At 42.4% G+C, this 24,747-nt stretch overlaps 1 protein-coding gene across 4 annotated transcripts in view; it reads left to right on the forward strand.

Annotated features, from left to right (window-relative positions):
* The window catches only part of pacsin1b (protein kinase C and casein kinase substrate in neurons 1b), a 101,800-nt gene that overhangs the window by 63,850 nt on the left and 13,203 nt on the right, over positions 1–24,747 (forward strand). For all 4 annotated transcript variants that reach the window (XM_015342304.2, XM_015342305.2, XM_015342306.2 and 1 more), the window contains 6 exons: positions 11,219–11,345; positions 14,920–15,076; positions 15,817–16,052; positions 17,736–17,891; positions 20,763–20,938; positions 23,640–23,760. In XM_015342304.2, the coding sequence (XP_015197790.1) occupies positions 11,286–11,345; positions 14,920–15,076; positions 15,817–16,052; positions 17,736–17,891; positions 20,763–20,938; positions 23,640–23,760 (906 nt within the window). In that variant the 5' untranslated portion in view covers positions 11,219–11,285. The remainder of the gene's footprint in view (positions 1–11,218; positions 11,346–14,919; positions 15,077–15,816; positions 16,053–17,735; positions 17,892–20,762; positions 20,939–23,639; positions 23,761–24,747) is intronic.

Consider the following 24,747-nt stretch of genomic DNA (forward strand, 5'->3'; position numbering starts at 1 on the left):
TACAGGCTAAGACAATAAAGAGATGTTAGAGAGATGTTCAGAAAGCGAGAGAGATGATGGGAGATGGCCAGAGCCTGGAAGAACACAAGACAAAGACTCCCCAGCTTCCTCTGTGTCACCTACGTGACTGCATCCATCCCAGCATGCACCTGGTATATTGTCTGAAACACTCTGTCAGATTACCTGTTGCTGACCACGCCAAAGCATGTTAAATAGGCAACTAATGTGTCCTAAACTGAGAAGTGGTATGTATTCTTGTGATGCATTAAACCAAATGTACGCACATTAAGAGCATAGAATTACTGAACTACTTGTAAGAGGAAACCAAATACATAGGTGGAAAGCAATATTCACTTACTCCTAGATACTGAGATAACCGTCCCTCTGTCCAGCACCCGTGACACCCCTCAGTATACCCAAAGTAGTATTTTCTACATACATCCTTCCCTTTCTTCCACAGGTCCCCGAGTCCCACAGACCTATTAGCCAGCTCCACCTGTTATTATGGAGAACTACCTCTGGAGCTCTTACTCTCCTTTCTCTCGTATCAGATCTTAGACACATAATGGACTGAAACCCTTTTCCTCCTGGCTGCTCTTCAACATCTTTCAGTTAGCTCAGAGGAGTGGCCAGTTCCACATAATATCCTATCTGCTCTATTCCCAATCCCCCTGAGTGCCAGTTTTTCAATCACTCTTTGTATGCCACGATTCTTCTGTGTTGTTTTTGTAGTAACGACAAGAAGTGTCTTTGCTTTCTTTTTTTCTGTCTTTTCCCTGTCCGGCTCTTGTTTTGTTTTGTATCCCTGGTACTTGGGAATTGTGGGTGGGGCAATGGTGTGCAATTTGTAAATAAAATAATTGTAAAAGACTAATTTTGAATAGTGGGGGGTTAAAACGATATGAAAAATTGTATTTGCCTTTGTGTTCCATCAGTAAATTTTTGAAAAATGCTTGAAGATGAGTGATAATGCCATTAGGAAGCTTACAGGTCACAGAACTAAGAAAAAGTAATATTCACAATTGCTTAAACTAAACACAGCAGCGCACAGTTACAAAGGTCTGTTTTGATCAACTGGCAAGTGAAATTATGTTGTACAAGTGTAGCCATTCTCTAACTTTGCTTTGAATGAATATGACCATATTAAATATCAATATCAATATCTGAGAAATATGATACAGCACTTATACAAAATGTAATGTATAAATATACATGGAAGGGTAGAACCCAACTCTTCAGAGAGCAAGTAAAATTACTTAGTGTACTTTGCAGTACATTTGCTCTCCAGTGTGGCAAGAATGTCATGAAAAATGTATTCCTTCTGTTCATTCAACAATTGATTCAGAAAGAAAGGCTCGCACTGTGCCACTCTCTCTTTTAGGATAAAAACTGAATATTGTCTGTTTAGTTTGTGCTGCAATAGTTTAGGAATTCCATTGAGTCTTAAATGTCAATGATGTTGATAACGGCAAGAGTCTGCTGGCTTTTCTTGGGCTGACATTTGCTCGTGAGACTAACTAATCACTTATGTTCTATATTAATCCCTGAGCAACAGCGAGCAGAGGTGGTAATAAAAAGCGCTCCAACTAAACGCAGATACTCAGTAATGACAACCCATTAATCAAGAGACGCACAGAAAGTTCTGGGCGAAAAACCACTGAACCCTGAAACACCTCCTCTCTCCAGTATTGCTGAGTCTGATTCAAGGGTCCTTTCAGCTTCACATGGTGACTATGACTAAGTGACACTGCAAAGGCTCAGCAGGGCACATTGCATGAAAATCTAAGTTACATCATCTCAGTGCAGACTGTGAGGTCACTCAGCATCTTTAATTACTCAATTTACTAGAATATCTTAACTACTACTTGTAAGGAAGAGTAAACATACAACTGATTCCATGCACAAATACATACAGTTTAATCGGCAATGTTTATTACACAATTTAAATCAGTGATTGAGAGGAGCCGTGACTTAATTAGCAAATTGCAGTTCTCTCAAACACCCATTTGATCTGTGAGACATCAGCTGGTGAGTGAGGTGCTGGTGCAGGAGTTGTAGGGAGAGAAAAGGAGAGTTTAGAATTGGAAATTCAGGGCTGTGGGGGAGCTGGAGCCTATCCTGGCAAGCAGTGGACACAAGGCAGGGTACACCCTGGACAGGATGCCAGTCCATCGCAGGGCACACACAGACACAGACACACACACATGAAGGGCCGTTTGTCCTAGAAGCAGCATGTCTTTTGACTGTGGGGGAAACTGGAGCACGAAGAGGAATCCCATTCAAAGATGGGGAGAACATACAAACTCCACACAGACAGCATTCCAGGTCTGGAACTGAACCCATTACCCCAGCACTACCCCAACAATGTTTACCACTGCGCCACCATGCCACCCCTTAAAAGTACATTTCACGAAGTTCAAATTAACTTGATTCAAATTTGAAAGTAAAATTCCAGTTCTTTTACTGGGAATGCACATTGAATAGTCAATGAAGGCTTAATAGCTGAACTCCAACTGTACCACCCATGATATTAGTGTGCCCTTTCACAAATTTTCCATTGCAAAATGTGAAATGTGAGGTGTAAATATACTATGATATACGGTACTGTAATTACGGTATTGTAGTACTCAATAATACAGCCATCACTGGTGTAGGCGACAGTGGTTATCTGTCAACAGTTTATGCCACTATATTAAATACTGTACAGTTCAGTAGTTCAGGTGGTGTTCTACTAGTTTCCTTAGCAGCGAGTTGCCAAAATATGTGTTGGCAACAGTTTTTATTTTGGAACAGTCATATTACAGGTATATGTTTTCATAGTCTGTTTTTCAGCCCATCTAGTACTGCATATTAAGCTGCAGCTTTTACATCTGTAGTGCACGATAACCAGTCAGCTGTACAGGTATAATCATTTTGAGCTGCAGTGACAGAAATTGAATAGAATTGCTGTTCATTGCATGCATATTTCTTGTTAATTTGAGATGACTTGAAGATGCGGTGGTCAACTACTAGGGCTAGTATTGTTTTCGCCTCCACACTGATAGCTGGTGTGTGGTGAGCGTTCTGGGGCACTATGGCTGCCGTCGCATCATCCAGGTGGGGCTTCACATTGGTGGTGGAGGGGATCTCCATTACCTGTAAAGCGCTTTGAGTGGAATGTCCAGAAAAGTGCTATACAAGTGTAAGCAATTATTATTATAGTACAATACACTAGTACATTGATTACTGCAATGCCCTTCTCGCTCATGGTTTATCCAGAATTTGGCAGCCAGAATCCTGACTTGGTCACGTGAAATTTAAAGCATTACTCCTATGAGGATTTTAAGTCTAATTCAAAATCCTCATGCTCACCTAGGCTCTACATGGCTTGAGACCTCAGTACTTATCTGACTTATTATCTACTCTCCACCTTGCAACCTTTGTTCATCTGACTCTGGTCTTGTACTATGTATGTCCCCCATGCTCATGTACATTTTATGGGTGACAGGGCTTTCTCTTGATATGCCCCCATTCAGTCTCCAGTCACCTAGGTGTGTTTAAATCGAGACTCTACATTTGTCTGATCAGAAAGGCCTTTAGTTAATTAGTGACAGTGTCCATTTTCTAATGACCATGTACTCTATCTTCTGCTGTACTTCTAATCACTTGTCTTTCTTATACAGTATGTTTATATTGTAATTTGTCTCCTTTGTTCTTTTAACACCTACTTTAAAGCACTTTGAGATATAGCTTTTAAAGTTGCTAGGTAAAATGTATTTACTGTAATAAGTAAATTATTATTATGTTGTTGTTGTTTTTGTTAATAATAATAATAATAATTAATAATAATAATTGCTTACACTTATATAGCGCTTTTCTGGACACTCCAGTCAAAGCGCTTTACAGGTAATGGGGACTCCCCTCCACCACCACCAATGTGCAGCATCCACCTGGATGATGCGACGGCAGCCATAGTGCGCCAGAACGCTCACCACACACCAGCTATTGGTGAGGAGGATAGCAGAGTAATGTAGCCAGTTCATAGAGGGGGATTATTAAGAGGCCATGATTGGTAAGGGCAAATGGGAAATTTGGGGTTACTCCCAGGGCGTTTCTCTTTTCGAGAAACGCCCTGGGATTTTTAATGAGCGCAGAGAGTCAGGACCTCGGTTTTACTTCTCATCCGAAGGACGGCGCCTTGTGACGACACAGTATAGTGTCCCCATCACTACACTGGGGCATTAGGACCCACATAGACCGCAGGGTGAGCGCCCCCTGCTGGCCCCACTAACACCTCTTCCAGCAGCATCCTTAGTTTTTCCCCAGGAGGTTGTTGTTGTAGTGGTGATAGTAACCAATTAACCACAGGTAGAGTGAAGGCACCATGACCTGTAATATACCTTATTTAAGGCCTGCTAAATAACTCTGGGCAACATATTGCTAGGGTGGTAGGGTGGTTTGAGCTGCTGCCTCATAGCTCTTGAGTTACCATGCTGGTTTCCTCATACAATACAAAGGCATGTTGTTCAGGTTTGGAAGTGTTTCCCAATTGCGCACTGTGAGAATGTGTGCAGCCCACATCCAGGTCTGGCTCAGTGCAACAGTCTAAGGATAAAGAGGATAAATAATGAATATATTGAATATAAGAGTTTCACATTTGGAAGTGGAGCTGATCATCAGTTACGACTCAGTTATTTTGAATATATCTAGTATAGCAGATTTCAGTGTTGTCTCTTAAACGTTTTCACAGCAGTCATGTGTTTTTCTGTGTATCTTTCCTGTGACGGATTGGAAATCCCTCTTGGGTGTATCCTTGCCAGCAGAGACTCTAACTTCCCTGTGACCCTGAATTAGAAGAAGTGGTTAAGAACAATAATGCCCTTTTGTGTTTTCTGTTATTAACATTCTCAGATGTAATATGTCCAAATTGCCTTCAGGTTTATTTCTGTTGCAATATTAGCTAGTAAGATCACTTGTTAAAAATGTTTAAAAAGAGGATTCCAGTTTGCAGAGAAATTGGACAACTACTGATTGGAGAGTAAAGGAGTGATTTGCATTTACCTTTACAGATCTCTAAACTCAGAGCAGCACTGTGGCCTCTGAGCTCTGGGGGTCTGCTTCAATTTTGGACAAGAGTCTGTTCTGTGGGTTTCCTTTGGGAATTCTGGATTCCTTCCACACTCCAAAGACTTACCAACAAGCTGATCGGCTGTGCTAAACTGTTCATTCTGTGAGGAGCAGGAATGGAGTTCATTTCTCTTCAATCCTCTCCCTCTGGAGTAGTTCTGCTACAGAGCCAACAATCACATACAGTAGGTGAGATAAGAGTCAAATGAAGGACTCATAAACCGCTAAATTGCAAATATATTTGCATGGGCTTCATGTGTCTTGCTTATACAGTTTGACAGTTCAGTTAGAGGACTGCCTGGGATTTGTAATATAGCTCCAAGCTTCTGGGTGTTGGAAAACAGGACAAGGTGTTGATGTTGGAGCTTTTACACCTTAGGGTAGGTGGAAAAAGATTTGACCTTGATTGAATCGCAGCAAACTGGAACTGTTGAGCTTTTGGTGATGAGTCACTGTCACGATGTTTTCACTAAGAAGATTCTAGGAAAGCAGCAACTAATAGGATTTTACAGCATGTGGACCTGAGGTATTTATCAAGGAAAAATATATTTTTCTTCATTTATGTATAATCTGGAGGCATTGCTAATGAGCAGTTTTACTAGTCAAGAACATGGTAGCAGAAGGCATTAGTCACAAAGGCAGGATGGATTATGATTCAATTAAAGGGCATTACAAGAATAGAACTGTACTGCCAATTCTATGAGAAAAAAATTAGAAGGGATAGGAGAGAAATCAATGACAAATTGACATAGTTTCAGCTGCAAATGATCCTTATAGAGGTTTGAAAGAAAGCCAGACTCGACAAGTTTGGCAGCCGGGTTTTACAAACCAGGTGAGTACTTTAGCACTCAGTGTGTGAATCTGAGAGTCTGAAGCAGTGTCATCTCATGGGTACAGTACATCTGTTCAGGCTCAGTAACCTCAATAGAAGAAATGAGGGTAATTATTCAAATATGTAAGCTCTGTTTATTGATGATTGTTGTTTATGTTAATTTCGCTCCCCCCAATTGTAGCATCCCATTCACAGCCGGCTAACAACACAGGGCTAATTTAAAATGAATGAAAGAAGAAGATGAACATGACACATTATTAGATAATATATCATAAGATATTTTATTAAGTAAGGTATCATAATATATGTGTGACACAGTGAAGTAGTCGTTAGCATCTCTACCTTGCAGTGCTTGGCCATGGGTTCAATTCCTGGGCTACTATCTGAGGGAAATTTGTATGTTCTTTCCATGTTCACAGGGTTTCCACTCCAGATTCATACCACAGTCCAAAGACATACTGGTAGATTAATTGGCTTTTGGGGAAAATTGGCCCTGGTGTGAGTGTGTCTGTGTGTGCTCTGCAATGGACTAGTGTCCTCTACAGGGTGTATTCTGGCTTGCACCTGTTGTATGCTGTGCTAGGCTTCAGCTCCTCCACAAACCTATATTGGATAAAAGCAGTGAGAAGATGGATGTATACTAATATACTGTATGTGCAAAACATATTTTAGAAAACAGAGAGCTATACAATTAATGTCAGCCTTGTTGAAAATACAGAGTGTGATGCGAATGAGCTATGTGATCAGAAGTATTCTGGAACAGATTGAACAGTGCCACGGTTTCTTTGATGCCTCATTTTAAAAAGGGAAACGTTTAATGTGGGAACAGTTTTCAGTTTTCACTGTCAGACTCTGTACACGACTACAGATTTCTATTGCATCCCTGTCTGTTTCATAAAATATTTAAAATATTATTTTTATCCAACTCACAATATGCCGGATAAATACTGAACCCCAGAAAGTGATTCAAGGAGGTGCTTTTACCTGATAATATGAGTGAGATTATAAGAAAGACCTACAGTATAAACTTTTAATGTCAGATTTACTGTAGATAATGTTAAGAGCAATTTGTAATCTGGAGTCCTGGGTAAAATCTGTATTGCATAAAAGCAGAATACAGGTACTCAGGCCAGCAGAGACCTTACATGTAGAGGCTGCAGTGGGTTTGCTCAAGTGGATTTGTAGTTGAGATGGAAGAGCTAGGTCGGGTATCACAAGTGTTAGGTCGAGAGTATCCAAAACGAGAGGCGAGACGCAGTCGAAGCAGGAGAAAAAAACAAGGTCGGGTAGCCAGAAGTCAGGACGAGAGTGGTAAACGCGCACAAGAGAAAGCCAGTTAATGGGGAAGAGCGTGAGGAATGACAACTGATTAATTAGTGCGCGGGTGTTGATGGTGAGACGTGCTCGTAGGAATGCAGTTCGTGACACCTGGAAGGTAAGCTTCTCTAATGGCACTTTTATGACAGACGGATTTTGGCCATTAACATGACATGCTGCGAAAGCATGCATTTCGGCTTCCAACTGAGACCCTCGCAGTGTGCCACTAAATGTTCAGGCACAGGAGAGACACTGGAAGGTCATTACACTGCTAGGCACCTACTTTGGTAACCCACTGATAACCCACTCCTCCCAGTGGGACAATGTCCTTGTAAAGTTGTGGCTTTTGAGGGCTTAGTGCTCAGAAAGTGATTATATTCCATTGTTACATGGAGCACGGGAAACTTGTAGATGAATCAGGATAAAGTAATGCCAGATTATTGTAATGAGACGAGCATGACTCATTAGAACCCTCATGTATTTACTATCATACCTGCATTTTTTTTTATCAAATAGGTATTGAAGTATCTAAAAGCAATACTCAAAGTGCTGAAGGCTAGACACACATTCAGGAATTATTTGCACTGGTATGTGAACCAGGGATTAATGTTACAAAAATAATGACAATGTAACCAAAGCTTTAATGGAAGGATACTTAAACTTAACAATACTTTGATAGGCAGGAATAGGTGAAACAGACACAATGCAGCTATAAGGTAAAGAGAAAAGTGCTCTTAGCAGGAAGAGAAGAGGAAGTTGTGGGAATGCTGGGAGACACATAGTGGGCAGGACGAATGAACCTGTATTGACAAAATAGAGAGTACAGAAAGGAGTACAGGAGGCCCAACAGGCATTGGAAAGGACGCCCCCTGGTGGTCCTCTGCAGGCTGTGAACCAGAGGTTGAGACATCCTTTCTTCTTGTAGATCTCAGACTCCGAAGGTTGCATCTATCTACAATATGTAAGGAAGAGTAACTTAAGAAACATACATATTTATTAATAAGCCACCATTAAGTAAATTATATTGGTGCAAAGAGCTATGGGGCTGGATGGAGTAACAGATATGGCTTCTGCATTTTAAGAGTCTAACCTTGAAGACTGGTGAGTAAATTCTGTACATCCAAAGTGAGGACTGAGGGTTGATACCTTAATTACAGGAGCAGATCTAGTGCAGTGTACTGTATGTTTGGAAGAGTAATATTTTACTGAAAGGTCTTACCTCTGAGTTTTGGACAATTAAATCCAGTACAGAGGTAAGGCTTTATTGATGATGAGAGCTTTGAAGAGTCACTAGAGTAGCAGTAGCTGGTGTTTGTAATCCAAAGTCCAACTCAATCGATTGCAGAGAGAGTGGATGGCTTGTTGCACATTTGCCAACATAGGGAATAAGGTGGCAGGCTCAGAATTTAGCAGTATGACGAACAGGAGGAAAATGATAGTGGGTTTAGACAGCACAGCACTGCTGAAACAACTGCAGTGCAGTGACTAATATGGAAGGCAAGGTCAGCAAAAACTCATTGCTGAAAGAGTCAGGTTGGAGCAGCAGTGGCAGAGGGAATCATGCATTGATGTTAGTGTGATGGATGCTGGGAACAAATGCTGTAGTGTCTTGTATTTGTACCATGGTGAGCCAACGAGTGGTTGGAAGTGGATTTCATTGTTCTTCTGAACTTCCCTATTGAACTCCAGTAAGAAATATATTTTCACAGCTCTTCAATTACGCATATAGAAATACCTTTGTAGTATTTCAGTGCTTATCTACTAATATGTCACGGGGAGTATTTGCTTCCTGAAAGTGACTGAACAAGTCAGATTATGGCATAATATTACAGTCATGGCAGACGTCAGACTATAAGGCATCATTCCAGATTTTACTGTATATGATGTATCACAAATCTTCTGCATATTTAGGGACTGTACAGATTATTTGTGATACATCATATACAGCAACATCCAAGAGCAATCCTATTTTCGTTAGGATTCACATGGACTGGAGGCATTTTGATTGCCTCTTGTGTACTTGATGTCTCCCAATCCAGAAATGGCTTCAAAATGACTTCTTATATGTTGTTTCTACTGCTGATTAAGTGGTACACTGATGAAAGAAAGGGTAACCATTTTTTATCAGTGTAACCCTGATACATCCCAGATTAAGTCACCTGTGAACCACTGAAATGCCAAAGAAAGATGTGTGCTGCCAGTACCTACAGTACATAAGCACGGGTTGATAATGACACCTTTTTATAGGAGTCCTGACAGCCCATACTTTTTACTGAGTTTGACAATAGCTGCCCCATCCAGGAGCAATCAAAGTTTCAGATAGTCTGGTAAATACTCAGTGCACTCTCTATACGTGCTGTAGTCATTATCCATCCATCTATTTTCTAACCAGAACCAGAGCCTATCCCAGCAAGCAACAGGCACAAGGCAGGGTACAATCTGGACAGGATGTCAGTCCATCAGAGTGTACCTACAGACACAATCACACACTCACTAACACCAGAACCAGTTTTCCCAGAAGCTTATTAACCTACAGAACCAGCATGTCTTTGGACTGTAGGGGGAAACTTGAGCACCTGGAGGTTTTAGTACCCCAGGCACAGCAGTGAACTCAGACTCACAGCATTGCAAAGGCAGCACCACCACGCCACCCTGTTGTCATTGTCATTGAAGTGTATTGAGGCCCCTCAAGAATTACATGAGAAGCGCCAAAATAAAAACATTGATTTCTTTTTCTTTCAAACCAGCACACATGCATGAGCAAATTAACACCTAAAAAATTACAGCAATACTGACCTTCCTTTACATTCCCATGCAAGGATATAACATACTGTAGTTGCAAGTGTTATCAGTGGTTGTCGTATATTGTAATACAGGTGCAGGCAGCAAGAGACCAACTCTTTCATATCAAGTCAAATTCAGTGTTTAAGTTTGGGCATATGGGAAACGCAGACACAATAAATCCATAAATCTAGTGCAGATATGTTCTTCACAAAGCTTATAGTCAACAATGTGATTTGACATTCCTGACATCTTTTGTGGTTTCTGCTGTAGAAAACTGTAAAGTGCTCTGGAGCAAAGTGTTGCAAAGGGCATCATACTAAATAGAATCATTGGTTTCCCCATGATTTTATCTTTATGGGCAGCTCCATGCTTTACCACTCTTTAACCTTGATTTCACTGGTCAGGAATGAAAGACAGCGTTAGAAAGGCAGGAAAAGTCTTGTTCCTGATTTAACTGTGCTCTTCTGAAATTCAGAATTGAGTAGAAACTCATCTGATGATGAAAGGAGTTGATCGAATAAGTTTTGAAGATGAGGGAGAGCACCTAAAGGTGTCATATTCACGCCTTTAGAGAAACAGCTGCACTGAGTACGGTGCATTGGGGAGAGGTTTCCCACTGTGCAGAAACCATTTTCTTGGTGAAAGCGATGGTCAAAATCAATACAATAGCACCTCACCCCTTAGTGGTAGCATGAAGGAGTAGTCAGGGCACTGGATTCGGATATGAGATACTGTGGGTTCAAATCCCATCTAGCATAATGCTGTTGCATCTGATCTTGCACTCTGAGTACTTCAGTACAAATGCCCTGAGGTGTGAACTTTGGATAAAAGCATTATTGAAGTAAATCAATGGTCATAATAGATTCTCTTTGATAAATAGAAGTAGAGAATTTACTAGTTTTAAATAGTAGAATTGACTATTTATTAGTCGTTTACTGTAGATGAAGTAAGGAATCACACATTTCCAGCCCTAAGTGTTGTGTTGGCAGCAGTATGCCTGATCTCCTGTCACTTTTTGTATCCTTCAGACACAAAAGGTGTTGTGAGTGACTTGGGAACAATGCAATCAATAATGTATTTCACAGTTACAAGCACAAGTCTTTGAATTGTAAGTATTACCCCAGATATTGTCCTGTGGTGTAACCCCTATTTCTCTTTCCCATTCTTTCTGGCTCTCAGCGCATGAAGATCCCAGCCCTAGTGCAGACACTTCCAACTTCCAGCTGCCTCTCCCAAATCCAGGAAAATGTCTGGCTCCTACGATGAATCTGCTAGTATTGAAGAGACCACGGACAGCTTTTGGGAGGTACAAGTGCTGTCCTCTCTTTCTCTCTTTATGGAACAAATTGTTTTGCTCATAGCTTTTCTTCAGTTAAATGTTAATACTTCTGAACATCAAAACAGTGTTTGGAATCACAGCCCCAGTACCCCAGTTCAAGAACAATAGCAGTATTGTATTCTGTGAAATTAGAAAAGTTTACAAAACCACAAGTCACCCCTTGCAAATGAATACTCCTATAGCCAGCCATTTTCTAATAGCCCAGGTGGGGAGCTGCGTCAGCATGCGTAGGCTGCAAAGGAACAAGTAATAAGTTTATTCCATGCTGAAAAGAGAAGAAAGAAAACACTACGTTTCGGTCGTGGAGCCTTCTTCAGGTGTGTGTAATAGCTTCATTCAATTCAGGGTTGTGGGGGAGATGGAGTCTATCCCAGCTAGCAGTGGGCACAGGTGAGATAGTGTACATCCAGGAGGGGACACCAGTTCATCAAAAGGCACACAGAAACAGACTCACACCAAAGTACTGTATGTCTTTGGATAATGGAGGAATACAGAGCACCCAGCAGAAACCCACACAAACATGGGGAGAACATACAAACTCCCTGCAGACAGCACCCCATGTCTGGAGCTGAACCCAGGGCCCCACTCCTGCAAAGCAGCCATTGTAATCACTGTGCCACCCTGCTACCCTGGGCTCTAAAGTCTCTATTTGTCACATCTCTACGGGACTGTCCCGTTGTTGTTTTTTTAATGTTGTGGCTACACAGGCTGCACTAAAATGGCTACGTATGAATGAGGAAATCTTTTAGTCTGACTACATACACTGAGCACTTCAAGTTTCTAGCATCTATACATACTGTAGGTTGCACACTATGTTTCACTATGTTTCAGAAGCTTCAAAACACTTCAGAACAAGGTGTCGGCTGAAACCAAACAGAAATTTAACAGAGAGGCAGCAAGAGGAACACGTACAACAGCAGAACTTACAATAGATCAGAAATCTAAAAACACACACTTACATCTTCAGATTAGAGGCAGTGGCTACTAAAAGATCCAGAGTGAAGATGTAAGAACAGAATAATCAACAGAAAAGCAGTTGAGCACACTGTAGATAATAGTACATCCACTGTCACTGCAGCAATGGTGTTTTAGTCTGTTGTTTCTGGGCTCCTGGTTAAAACCTGTTTTGAGCAGTTTGTGTAGCCAGGCTCCTCCACCATTCAACAGGTTTGATTGGAGATTTGCACGTTGTTCCACAAGCCAAAGACTCTGCTCATTGAGAACACAGCACCCAGCCTGTGGGCGGGAGGCTTCGACTACAGTGGAGAGACTCCCTGTGATAGGCAGTGGAGGAGTCTGCAGTGCGGTCCGGCCTGGGTCGAACACAGGCAGAGAGGCAAGGTTTCGTGCCATAGGGTTTCAGTTCGGTTCACACGATCCTAAGAGGTATAATATTAACTAGTAGATAATCTGGATATACTGTACTGTAGGGACTCCTGGCTTTAGAAATGTATTAAAGAATTTATGGCCATTTTAAAAAAAGAAAGTAATTCAGTTCTTTAAATAGTCAAAGTGGCTCATTCTTATACCAGAGACCTAGTCTAAAACCTGGATAATGATCAGAAGGAGGATGGACTTCTCTAACACTGTAGGTTAACAGGTGTCCAGCCACGGAGTCACCAGTATTTGGTCACCTCTGGATGGAGGTGTCTGAGAGTAGATTATCTGGGGTTATTCTGAACAGCTATGGTCAGCTGTGGTTATAATGGACAGCTGTGGCCAGCTGCGATTATTCAGGACAACTGTGGTCTGCTGTGGTTACCCTGGATTTCATCTGAGCAGCCAGCGCTCTGTCCTGGTTTGATAAAAAACCGTTAGCATTTCATGAAAACCTCCTGCCTTGGAGCTGCCGGGAGAAGAAGCCCGTCACAACGCAGAGCGGGCAAGCAGCAGTTTGAAGCGCTGTGATTCGGAGAGACTCCTGAGGTCAGAGCTGCACCCCTGGTGGTGACCCCAGTCCTGCTGCTTGTGGCATCTGTCTACAGACTCGGTGCTGTGCTCAGCAGCTCTGTCTCCCTTAATCCCATCAGCTCCCATCTGCAGGGGGCGTGAGGGGGGGTTGCTGTTTGGGCCTCATCAAAACAATGTAGATTACAGACTTGACAGGATTCCCCCCCAGCCAGGGCTATTGCATAACTTCACATGTACAGCCACATGAGCCCCTCCTCTCTCCCAGCATTCACCCACGCCCCTGCAGGCTTAGAGGATGGGCTAAAGACCCACCAACATAATCTTAAGGTGGAACAGGAAGATGAATGCCACAACAATGGGACTGATTATACTAGACACTAGAGACATTCTTAAAATGGAACAGGACAGATACACTGTAGCTATTTCTTCTGTGATCCTGACTGCGTCATCTGTGTCAGTATCAGTATTGTGATAACGATTGCCATTTGTAAAGACAGCAATGGGAGCATCATTTCAAGGGGTGCAGTGTGTATGGTTCAAAAATTAATTAATCAAGAAAATAATTTAACAGCTTAAAAAATATAAGAAAGGTTGAAAAAAACAGAATTTTCTCACATTAGCTTGTTGCTAATTGATATACGTAGGTAATTGATAACTAAATGAGATGGATATGAGGACAGCATGGCTAGGCAGCTTGTCTCAGACATGCATTAACCAAAAAGGTGTCTCATATTCACCTTGTGAATTTCTTGATTTCCATGAGGTAGTCTGTCCAATTTGGGATTTTTAACACTTAATGTTATGACTCTTTACAATTTCAATCCTGTTTAGAAGTTATATTCTTTTAAGCTGTGCATGAAACCCTAATCTTGGAGTCTGTGAAGGGTATGTGTTAGACTCTTCCCTGGGGTTGTGACACCCAATAGTGTGAGTGTGTGAAGGATCTGTGTTAAACTTTTGTCTGTGGTTATGAGACTCACTAGTTTGAAATGTGTAAAGGGTGTGTGTCAGCCTCATTCTGGGGTTGTGAGACTCACTAGTGTGAAGTGTGTGAAGGGTATGTCAGGCCTCTGTCTGGGTTTGTGAGACCCACTAGTGTGAAATGTGTAAAGGGTGTGTCAGACCTCTCTGGGGTTGTGAGACTCCCTAGTGTGACTTGTGTAAAGCGTGTGTCAGGCCTCTCTCTGGGGTTGTGAGACTCACTAGTGTGAAGTGTGTGAAGGGTGTGTCAGCCTCTCTCTGGAGATGTGAGACTCAATAGTGTGAAGTATGTGAAGGGTGTGTGTCAGGCCTTTGTCTGGGTTTGTGAGACCCACTAGTGTGAAGTGTTTAAAGGGTGTGTGTCAGCATCATTCTGGGGTTGTGGGACTCACTAGTGTGAAGTGTATGAACGGTGTGTGTCAGCCTCATTCTGGGGTTGTGAGACTCACTAGTGTGAAATGTGTGAAGGGTCTGTGTTAGGCTTCTCTCTGTGGTTGTGAGACTCACTAGTCTGAAGTGTGTAAAGGATGTATCAGACCTCTCTCTGGGGTTGTGAGAGTCACTAGTGTGACGTGTGTTAAGGGTGTGTGTCAGGCCTCTGTCTGGGGGTGAGGTCAAGGCACTGAGCATCTGCGTAATTTTCTGTCAGGTGGGGAACTACAAGCGTGCGGTGAAGAGGATCGATGATGGCCACCGGCTCTGTAACGACCTGATGAACTGTGTCCAGGAGCGTGCCAAGATCGAGAAAGGCTACGCACAGCAGCTCACCGATTGGTCCAAGAGATGGAAACAGCTGGTTGAGAAAGGTAGTAAGGGACTGGGGGGCAGGTAATAGTGTATAGTATAGTGTGAACTATAAATGTAGTTGTCAAGAAACTAAGACTGGAAAGGAGACTTCCTAGGACTCGGTTAATTCACCCAGAAGCATTTTATTACAATTCAGTAGGATGAATCTGAGTTCAATAAACTTTTAACATATTTCATTGGTCATAATATTGTTTAATAAAACAGATGTAGTTCATGTTTTTTAGCATTTCATTTTCGAAAAAAAATGAATATACGCCTACAGAAATCTGAATAACAATTGGGTTTGTCTATTGGAACAGAGAACTAAATGATTAAGTATTTATACTAAGCTTAAGTATTCAGTATGGATACCTTTTTGCTTCATGTAGGTTACTGATCAGTCTGTTCTGTTCCCTTGTGATAAAGCCCTGTAACAACTTAAGGTGTTCTATATGACTGTCAATTGCTAAATTGCACAAATAACCTAAATTTAAGATCAAATTTGTCATCAAAGCCCTCAATCTGTCCTCTGTTCATTACTCCTACCTGGCTAGTCTGAATTTCATTGTCCCAGTATTAGTGAGAAGGGCCTCAGTTTAAGGTCTTATGGTTTTCAAGAATCTAAAACACTATAATATAAAACAAATGTCTTTTGAGGTCTTAACAGGAGTTTTTTTTCCTGCATTTCAGAGCTCTTCTTCAGGTGGGGACTTCGGAGTTCCTCATACTCATCGTCTCTCTGTCTGTGTGTCTGACTCAGGGCCTCAGTACGGCACTCTGGAGCGGGCCTGGCTGGCCATAATGACGGAGGCGGACAAGGTGAGTGAGCTTCACCAGGACGTGAAGAATGGACTCCTCTCTGAGGACTTGGAGAAGGTGAAGAACTGGCAGAAGGACTCTTACCACAAGCAGATCATGGGCGGCTTCAAGGAGACCAAAGAGGCTGAAGACGGCTTCAGGAAAGCACAGAAGCCCTGGGCCAAGAAACTCAAAGAGGTGAGGGCAGGTGCTCAGCCTGCAGATGCTCAGATCTCAGAAAAGAGGCCTTCTCCACTTCGCCACATCTTAGTTTCCACCAGATCCTCTCTTTGCAACTCACCTGTAATGAACTGAGGGAGTTGTGTAAATAAAGTTAGTTAAGCAAGGGGATTATGAAGTAAAGACTCCATTAGGATTGAAATTGGAATTGGAATCTAGAATGTGTCATTAGCTGGCTCTCTCCAGGAAGCAAAAGGCTGGTACTGTGCCACTGAAGTAGTTTATGTTCATTAGGAGCCAAGGAATTCTCAGCTCTCCATTCCACAGCAATTCCAAATGCAGCAAATGTTCAGTCATCCTAGACACATTGTGTGTGAAGAGAAGAAGATGACTGGGCAGCCTATATATCAGAGGAAATCTTTATGTGCTCTTCTCATCTTCATGTCTTGAGTTCCATGGGTCGCAGCATTGAGCCAGGTCGACAGCTAGTGATTGGTGGCTATAAACTGAAAGAAAAATTAAAGAGAGTGCAGAGTTTGGGACTGGCAGAGAGAGCTGTGTTCATCCAGAAACATCTCACTGAGTTTTTAGCACAAAATTTGTGGAGGTGGAGTACATGTGGAGCAAATTTTGCTCTTGGGGGGAAAGAGCTTTGGGGGGCAGGAGGTGAGTGCTGTACAGATCAGGCAACAAGTTAATGAGTTAGAGGAGGCTTTATATACAGCTGCCTAGGGCTAGAAGGGCCTACCATTGGAGAGTAATGCAGTTTTCCTAAAGATTAGACACTCACGCTGATAGATACTGTTCATAATGCCTGTGGGCCCTTAACCTGATTAGAGATCACCCAGAGTGGAATGCAATGGATGAGTCAATATCTATACAGCACAGCTGTACTTGATGATTGAACAAGATGTGAAGCAAAGCCCAGCTGGACCTGGAGAACTGTGTGAGCTGAGTCTTACATTGCTGGTTTTGATTTGTTGTGGAGATCTAAAGTGTTTTGGCCAAGCAGTAGCCTGAGGTCAATAGAGGCAATGGGTTGAGTAAAATTTAATGATGATGGGTTATTGAGTCCCCAAAGGCTCATCCAGTGAGGACCCTCCAGTCCTGACATTACTGATTCTGTAATGAGCTGTCAGGACTGAGATTTCCGTACTGGCTGCTGAGTGTTGCTAGGATTGGGTCAACCCAGTGGACTTTTTCCACATCCACAATGAAACTTGAACGAGAGGGCTCAATTGGAAGCTACATGAAAGTGAATTGTAATCTAAGGATCGAAGACACTTCTTAAGGAATGTTGTGGGAGAGAACCAGCTAACCAGCTAACGAGACGGTTCTTAATATTACTGTAATAGAAAGGCTACACTGCCATCTTATTCAGAAACCACAAAGCTGACTGGAAAAGGGAGACATAACTTATTTTTGGTAATCAAACAGTAATTTCCACATTTGTATGACTAGATAAAAATGAAGATAGTCAAAAGTTGGAAATTTCACTGCTATGTTCTTGAAGCCAAACCCTGGTTTCTTTCAGGGAAAGCCAATAAAGGATCCCCTGATCGATCCGGTACCATCTACCGAACAGGTTACACAGGCCAGATGGTTTCCTCTCGTTTTGTCTTATGTGTTCATCTCCGCTCTCCCCCTTGCTCTATTCTGTCCGTCGATGACACGGTTCTTATGTCGTGTTGTCCCACTCAGCTGGAGACAGCCAAGAAGGTTTACCACATGGCCTGCAAGGAGGAGAAGCTGGCCGCCGCCCGCGAGGCCAACAGCAAGGCAGAGGCCTCGGTCACTGCGGACCAGCAGAAGAAGCTGCACGAGAAGCTGGACAAGTGCAAGCAGGATGTCCAGAAGGTGAGCAGAGGACGTGGCTGTGTGAGCGCAGGCCGGACACTACCCCACACTGTAGGAGCAGTGGTTTGTCAGCAGCTGTTTATTATTCAGTGAAGAGAACAAATCAGCCAATAATCTTCCTTTCTCTGAAGGAGGGGGGGCTCACAAGCCCTTTCTTAATTCATCTAAAAGTCTGATTAACGCGCAAAATATTCAAAACATTTCACAGCTGCTATAACGTATAAGATCACATTATTGGCCATGTACAATTTCTTGTATTAGGAATTTTGTCTTTTCACATACCTCAACTTGCTGTTCATGAGACACACAGACCAGGACAGAAGCTTGGGTTCAGAGCCCAGGGTCAGCCATTTATACGGCACCCCTGGAGCAGTTGGGATCAAGGGCCATGCTCAGGGGCCCAACAGAGTAGGATTCCTCTACCGGCCGCAGGACATGAATCGGCAACCTTCCAGCCACAGGCACACATCCTTAGCCACAGAGCCACCACACATTATCAAGTAGATAATGTACTTATCTGCAGCTGATTCAGTCATGGTTGTTTGACAAGTGGGAGGTTTGCAGTAGTTAGAAAAGGACATTAAGGTTTTACAACCCTGCCGCATATGATAAAAATGAATAAGCTTAAGCACATACTTACCTATACATGTCTGTTATTATCATATACAATAAGCGTGCTTACAGACAGAGACTATTAATTAAAGAAGCTCCTAACTGGAAAGAAGTTTCCTTTCTTGAATTGTTCCTCAGCATTGTGCCTCAGTGCACCTGAGTGTATTGTTAGCACTTCTTATACCAAAAAACATTCAAAACGCCCTTTGAGATGAGAAGGGCTTTGAAGTAAAATGCACTTTATTTAAAGAGCTCAGACAGAGTAAAGAAAAGAAAAACAAGTCAGTCGCACAGGCAGGTGGTGTCACGGACGTCCAAAGGGACTAACCGTGGGGAGCAGGAGAGCAGAAAAAGACCCATATGCGTAGTGGCGAGACGGGAAAAATTAGTGCAAAGAGTTCAGGAATGCCGTATAGAAACCTATGCCCTCAGGGAGCGGACGTGGGGCGCCCTGGTGCTAGGCGGGTCTCAGGACATCCGAACAACAATGCTGAGCGAGGACAGAGTGCAAGACCCAGAAATATATAGCCCAAGGAAGAGAGGGACAGGAAGGACAGCAGACCAGAAACTAGGGACAGGACAGAGAAGGAGCGCCCTCTGGCTGCAGAGGGCGTGACAGGTGGAAGTCCACAGCTAGCATATAGCTTGTGTGCCATTTTCCAGATGAATGCATTTGGAAAAGACCTGTTAACCAGAAACATTTTTTGAACTGTTACATGAGCACTACTGTATGTGAGCAACCTAACACACAATGAAGAGCTGTAGACATTTCTTTATATCTGTTAATATCTGAGATCTGGTGCATCTTATTGCATACAATGAAACAGACACATACCACGTACTTACAGTAAGTTCAGCCAGAAGTTGTGCTGTCATGCTGTCAGAAAATCTTTAAGTTGGGCCAAAAGCAGAAAGCCTTGCTGACCTCTGGGAAATGAGTTTGACACCACTGCTTTCAAACAATTATTTGCTTTCATCTTTTTGAGGAAAAGATTCACTTTAAAAGGAAATGTTATTACAGGTTAATAAAGTACAGATATTGTACAATAAAGCTTCACATAAAGATGTTAACCTTATTTCCAGACCCCATACGCTCTTTTCCAATATTGTAATCAGAAACAAATCTAAGGGACAAAAGGTTATCTTATGCAAATGCTCACTCTATTGTTGGACTCATGTTTCGACTCATTTGAGTTATTTCTCCGCCATTTCTGACTCTTTAGGAAGAAGTCTGAGAGGGTTTCTCCTCATAAAGATATTTCATTAGCTAATTGCTGCATGACAGACATTGCTCCCCTGGGCCTGTCACCATGTAATCAAACTGTTGTCCTTGGCCTAGTTATTGAGAAAGAAATCTCGGCCTAATGCGGTCCCTGCAAAGGTTGAACACTGTAGGACCAATTCATTAACTTTAAACCGTGCGGCTGTAAGTCAGGACTCTTTAATCATTCCCTTTCTCCATGCATTTTTAATAACTGACATTTGTACAGCAGCCTGCACTATTTGTCTTCCAGGACATGGGAATGTTGCATTATTTCACTGGTCAGACTCTGTGTGCAGAACGTTTAGTAGTTTCATCAATTTTTAAGGACTAAAAAAATTACCTACCTCTCAGTTTATTGGCTTGTTAAGAGATGGTAGTGTTGTGTGTTTTATTTTTGTTAACATATTGGATTTCAACTTTACGTTATGCAGAAATTCAAATGCAAAAGAAGAACAGACCCATTGAGACATCACCAAGTTCTTAATATTACTGTAATAGAGGGGCTACACTGCCATCTTTTTCAGAAACCACAAAGCTGACTTTTCACTGGAAAAGGGAGACATAACTTAGTTTTGGTAATCAAACAGTAATTTCCACTTCTGCATGACTAGATAAAAATGAAGATAGTTAAAAGTTGGAAATTTCGCTGTGGTTAATTGTTGTGTTGCTAACGTTAGGTGCATTGCTCAAGCACATGATGTCACTTCCTGCAATGCGTATGCAGGACAGTAGATCACAATGCATTTTAGAAATGTAGTACAGGTATCAGGACAGTCAGGTCTTCAATCTTTATCTTTCAACTTCAGCAGATCCCCAGCTGCTCATTTTTTTGGGGGGGAGGGAGGGGCAGTAACTGGGTATAATGGGATTGCTATCGGCTTTTCTGCTACATACCTGTAGGATATTTGCTCCACATTGATTTTAAAATATGCCTGGGAGCACTACACTGGAATGGTGTGCTGTGCTTGTGACTGTGTCATGGTGCTGTGTTCCAGGCCAGGGAGAAGTACGAGAAGGCGCTGGACGAGCTGAACAAGTGCACACCCCAGTACATGGAGAACATGGAGCAGGTGTTCGACCAGTGTCAGCAGTTTGAGGAGAAGAGGCTGTGCTTCCTCAAGGAGGTACTGCTTGACATTAAGCGCCACCTCAACCTCACTGAGAACCAAAGGTGAGCTGCTGCCCTCCTGTCCCATAACGTCCCGTTGTTGTCTTTGAGATAGACTTCCACTTCGGTCAGGGAATTGTGGGTAAGGTTCTGAAATAGCATGTGGTGCAAAATGCGATATCAGGTGGCTCAAGGAGTATACAGTTTGCTGTGTTTCTTTTGTGTGTGGGTAGTTCTTAATTTACAATCTCTGAATTTGCAAGTTTTTGATTTAACGTTCATTATCACAGCAAAGCCTTTGTGCATGTCCAGCAAAAGGCAACTGGATGGAGTGTTTGAGACTATATACAGGATACATTCACCCATCTCCCATCGTCTTCTCCTTATTAAATAACTTTATTACGTGTCTTTGTTATATTCCCTTGACATTTTACATAAAATAGATTAGCATTAAACAAATTCCATTCCATTTCAAAATCCATTCATTTTCTAAACTGCTTTATCCAGAACAGGGTAGTGGGGGAGCCAGAACCTATCCTGGCACACATAGACAATCACACATTCACACCAGTCAATTTTCTCAATTAACCTGCCAGTATGGTTTTGGATTGTGGGAAGAAAGCAAGGAAACCAGAGCACCCAGATGTAACCCACATGAGCACAGGGAGAACATACAGCAATTCCAGACACTCCAGGAATCGAACCCAGGGCACGAACTGCAAGGCAGCAATGCAAAACACTGCACTACTGTGCCACCCCCTTAACAACCATTTACTTCTCAAATGACTTTTAATACAACATCATACATCTTTAACATAAACATCTAACATGAATAAGTCATTTTAATCTGGGAGTTCAGGCCTGTGGTTGAAAATGGACCCAGAACACACACCCACCATTCACATACGTTCTAATAGGGAACATGTTTTTGTTTTAGTCATTTCAAGAATGTGTCTGACATGAAAAATTATAACCTCTATTTTGTTAAGATTTTCAACTCGTCAGTATATTTTAACAGCGTCGATTCCTGTTTTCCACATGGAGGAAACGTGTTTGGATTCTCAGAGCTGTCAGAACAAACAGAGAAGGGGCCATTCAGAAATGTGCATGGAAGATGTTTACACTGGCAACCACTGTGTCTCCTAAACTTTTATTCCTGTCATGAGACAACTCTGGGATTGTCTGCCAACCTATTGTTGTTCAACCCTAGCCTTGACACCACATGCCTGTAGTGTTACAGATTTAAAGTAGTTAATAGTGGGGGGTGATCTTTATTAGCTTGTACTTGTACAAACATGACCCATCATAAGCCTCTGGTCTCCTTGTATGGATCATTGAGATGTGATCATTTTTTTAAATATTTAAGGGGCTCTTGAGGGGTTCCACTAGTAAAAGCATTTGTTGGCCACAGTCTTGATGCCCAGCCCTTGCTGAGTCAAGTCTGCACTAGACTTGACTTGAATAACCCAGAGTACCCAGGATTCCCCAGCCAATGTGCGCTGAAGTCAGTCAGGGAATTCTCTAGTTGCCAAGCAACAGCGGCAGCAGTGCAGTGCCCTTGGACGGGCAGTGTTGTCAGGGGGAGAAATGGTGATGTTTTGTTCTCGTTCACATTTAAGAGAGCAACTTTGTCACCAGAAAAAAACAAACACAATCACGGGGTGCCTCCAGAGTGGCTCAACTGGTAAAGTGATTGCCTCTTCTTAATTTATGCTCAAGGAACATGGATTCGAATTTGAGATTGTGCTACATTTACAAAAAAATAAATACAGTATGAGAAAACGTGGACATTCACATTTTACAGCAAAGCTGTGCTTTGCTTCAGAAAATATTGAAGTATTCCTGTAAAGGGAGCTCCAGCAGAGTAGGTGTCAAATTCTGGGACACATGACATTCCTGATGAAAGAAGGTAGAGTAGCAATACAAAATTGAAAACCGCATGCGAATTTGGAAAGGAATTTACTGCACCTCCGAGAAACATATCCCCTATGGCATGTAAGCGCTGTTGAGGTACATTGGCAGATTGATAGGAAGTATCAGACACAAAGCAATCATGTTTTTAAGCTCTTCAAAGTAATCTGGATGGTGTGTAGGCGCAGGTAGCTGCTGTGTGTCAGATGGGCCATGATTCAGCCTAGCCCAGCACTATTAAATCATGAGTTATGCTTATACAGAGGTTTGTGGGAAGCAGCATTAATACATACACACACAGCCATCCAAGAGCACCTCCTCTAAGAGAATCTACGGACATTCAGTACTTCCAGAGTGAATGCTTAGTGGGCACTGCTCTGACCCCTGTCTCCGTTGTAACCTAATCACACACACAAACACACAGTGCATACTGAATACAGCTGAAGGGGCCAGAACACAGCATAGAGTATTTCTTCTGCAACACTTAACCTTAGGACTTAGGACAGAAAGCTCTCCTCATAGAAAGTACTGTAGAGTTCTAAATTGACTCCCTGCAAGGCCAGTTCTCAACACAGCACAACATAGTAAAAATACAAAGGGCTGTACAGACTGCTTTCAAGTCAAATCTTGTAATCTTCTAATCTTTTTTAATTGTTTTTAATTGTGATGGAAATGATTATGTTTGTTAAAGTTGATTAAGACAAGTCATATAGCTTCAGAAGAGAGCCCTCTGCAAAAATCCCCTTCTGTTCATAGGGGATTAGTTAGTAATAGCAGTGTCTGTTAGTGGGCCTGTGCTGACTGAGTCTCTATTTTTGTCTTTGTGTTAACATGAACTCCTTCCTGCCCTTAGCTATGCCAATGTGTACTGGGAGCTGGAGAACACCATCCGCACTGGAGACGCTCAGGAGGATCTGAAGTGGTTCAGCAACAACCATGGCCCCGGCATGCCCATGAACTGGCCCCAGTTTGAGGTACACCCCTCACGCTGTGTCCCACAGAACAGAACTGGGAAAAAGCCTGTAAAAAACAGTTTGAAATCGTGAAATCAGATTACAAAACAGTCATGGTGAAACCACTAGAATTGAACAAGTAAATCAACAAAAAATTGATTTTTTAAAAAGTAATTTTCTCTATATCATTGAGCTATTTGAACAGGAAAAAAATGTTTTAGAAGAAAAGTCTGTGAGATCATCCAACGTTCATCCAACATCTAAGTTGTGTAGTTTGCCCTGTAAGGCAAATCAAAGCTGACTTCTGAATGCTGTCGGCATTTGACAGGCCGTTTTGTCATTCCAGAATACAGCTGACCTGCCACCAGGGGATGCCAAAGGCCCTCTAACAATTGTAAACGGGCATACTTGGTGGTAATTAGTTCATTATTAGATTATTGATGACAAATCTAGATTTTTGATTAGTGGTGTCTAGAGTATAAAAAGGGCCTGTAGTGTTAATAGTTGTTGAGTTTGGTAGGAGTTACTTAAAACCTCCTGGAGCATTATCCAGCAGCCATATCACCCTGCAACTCACAACTGGCAACCCACTGAAGCTCAGCAGGTGTGAGCCTGGTCAGTACCTGGATGGGAGACCTCTGGGGAAAAACTAAGGTTGCTGCTGAAAGAGGTGTTAGTGGGACCAGCAGGGGGTGCTCATTGGTCCATGTGGGTCCTAATGCCCCAGTATAGTGATGGGGACACTATACTGCTGTCCTTCAATGTAAAACTGAGGTCCTGACTCTCTGTGGTCATTAAAGATCCCAAGGTGTTTCTTGAAAAGTAGGGGTGTAACCCCAGTGTCCTGGCCAAAGTTCCCATTGGCCCTTACCAATCTTGGCCTCCTAATAATCCCCCTCTATGAGTTGGCTTCATTACTCTGTTTTCCTCCCCACTGATAGCTGATGTGTGGTGAGCGTTCTGGTGGGGCTGCACATTGGTGGTGGTGGAGTGGATCTCCATTACCCG

The sequence above is a fragment of the Lepisosteus oculatus genome, chromosome 5, assembly GCF_040954835.1.
Source record: "Lepisosteus oculatus isolate fLepOcu1 chromosome 5, fLepOcu1.hap2, whole genome shotgun sequence".
Lineage (NCBI taxonomy): Eukaryota > Metazoa > Chordata > Actinopteri > Semionotiformes > Lepisosteidae > Lepisosteus > Lepisosteus oculatus.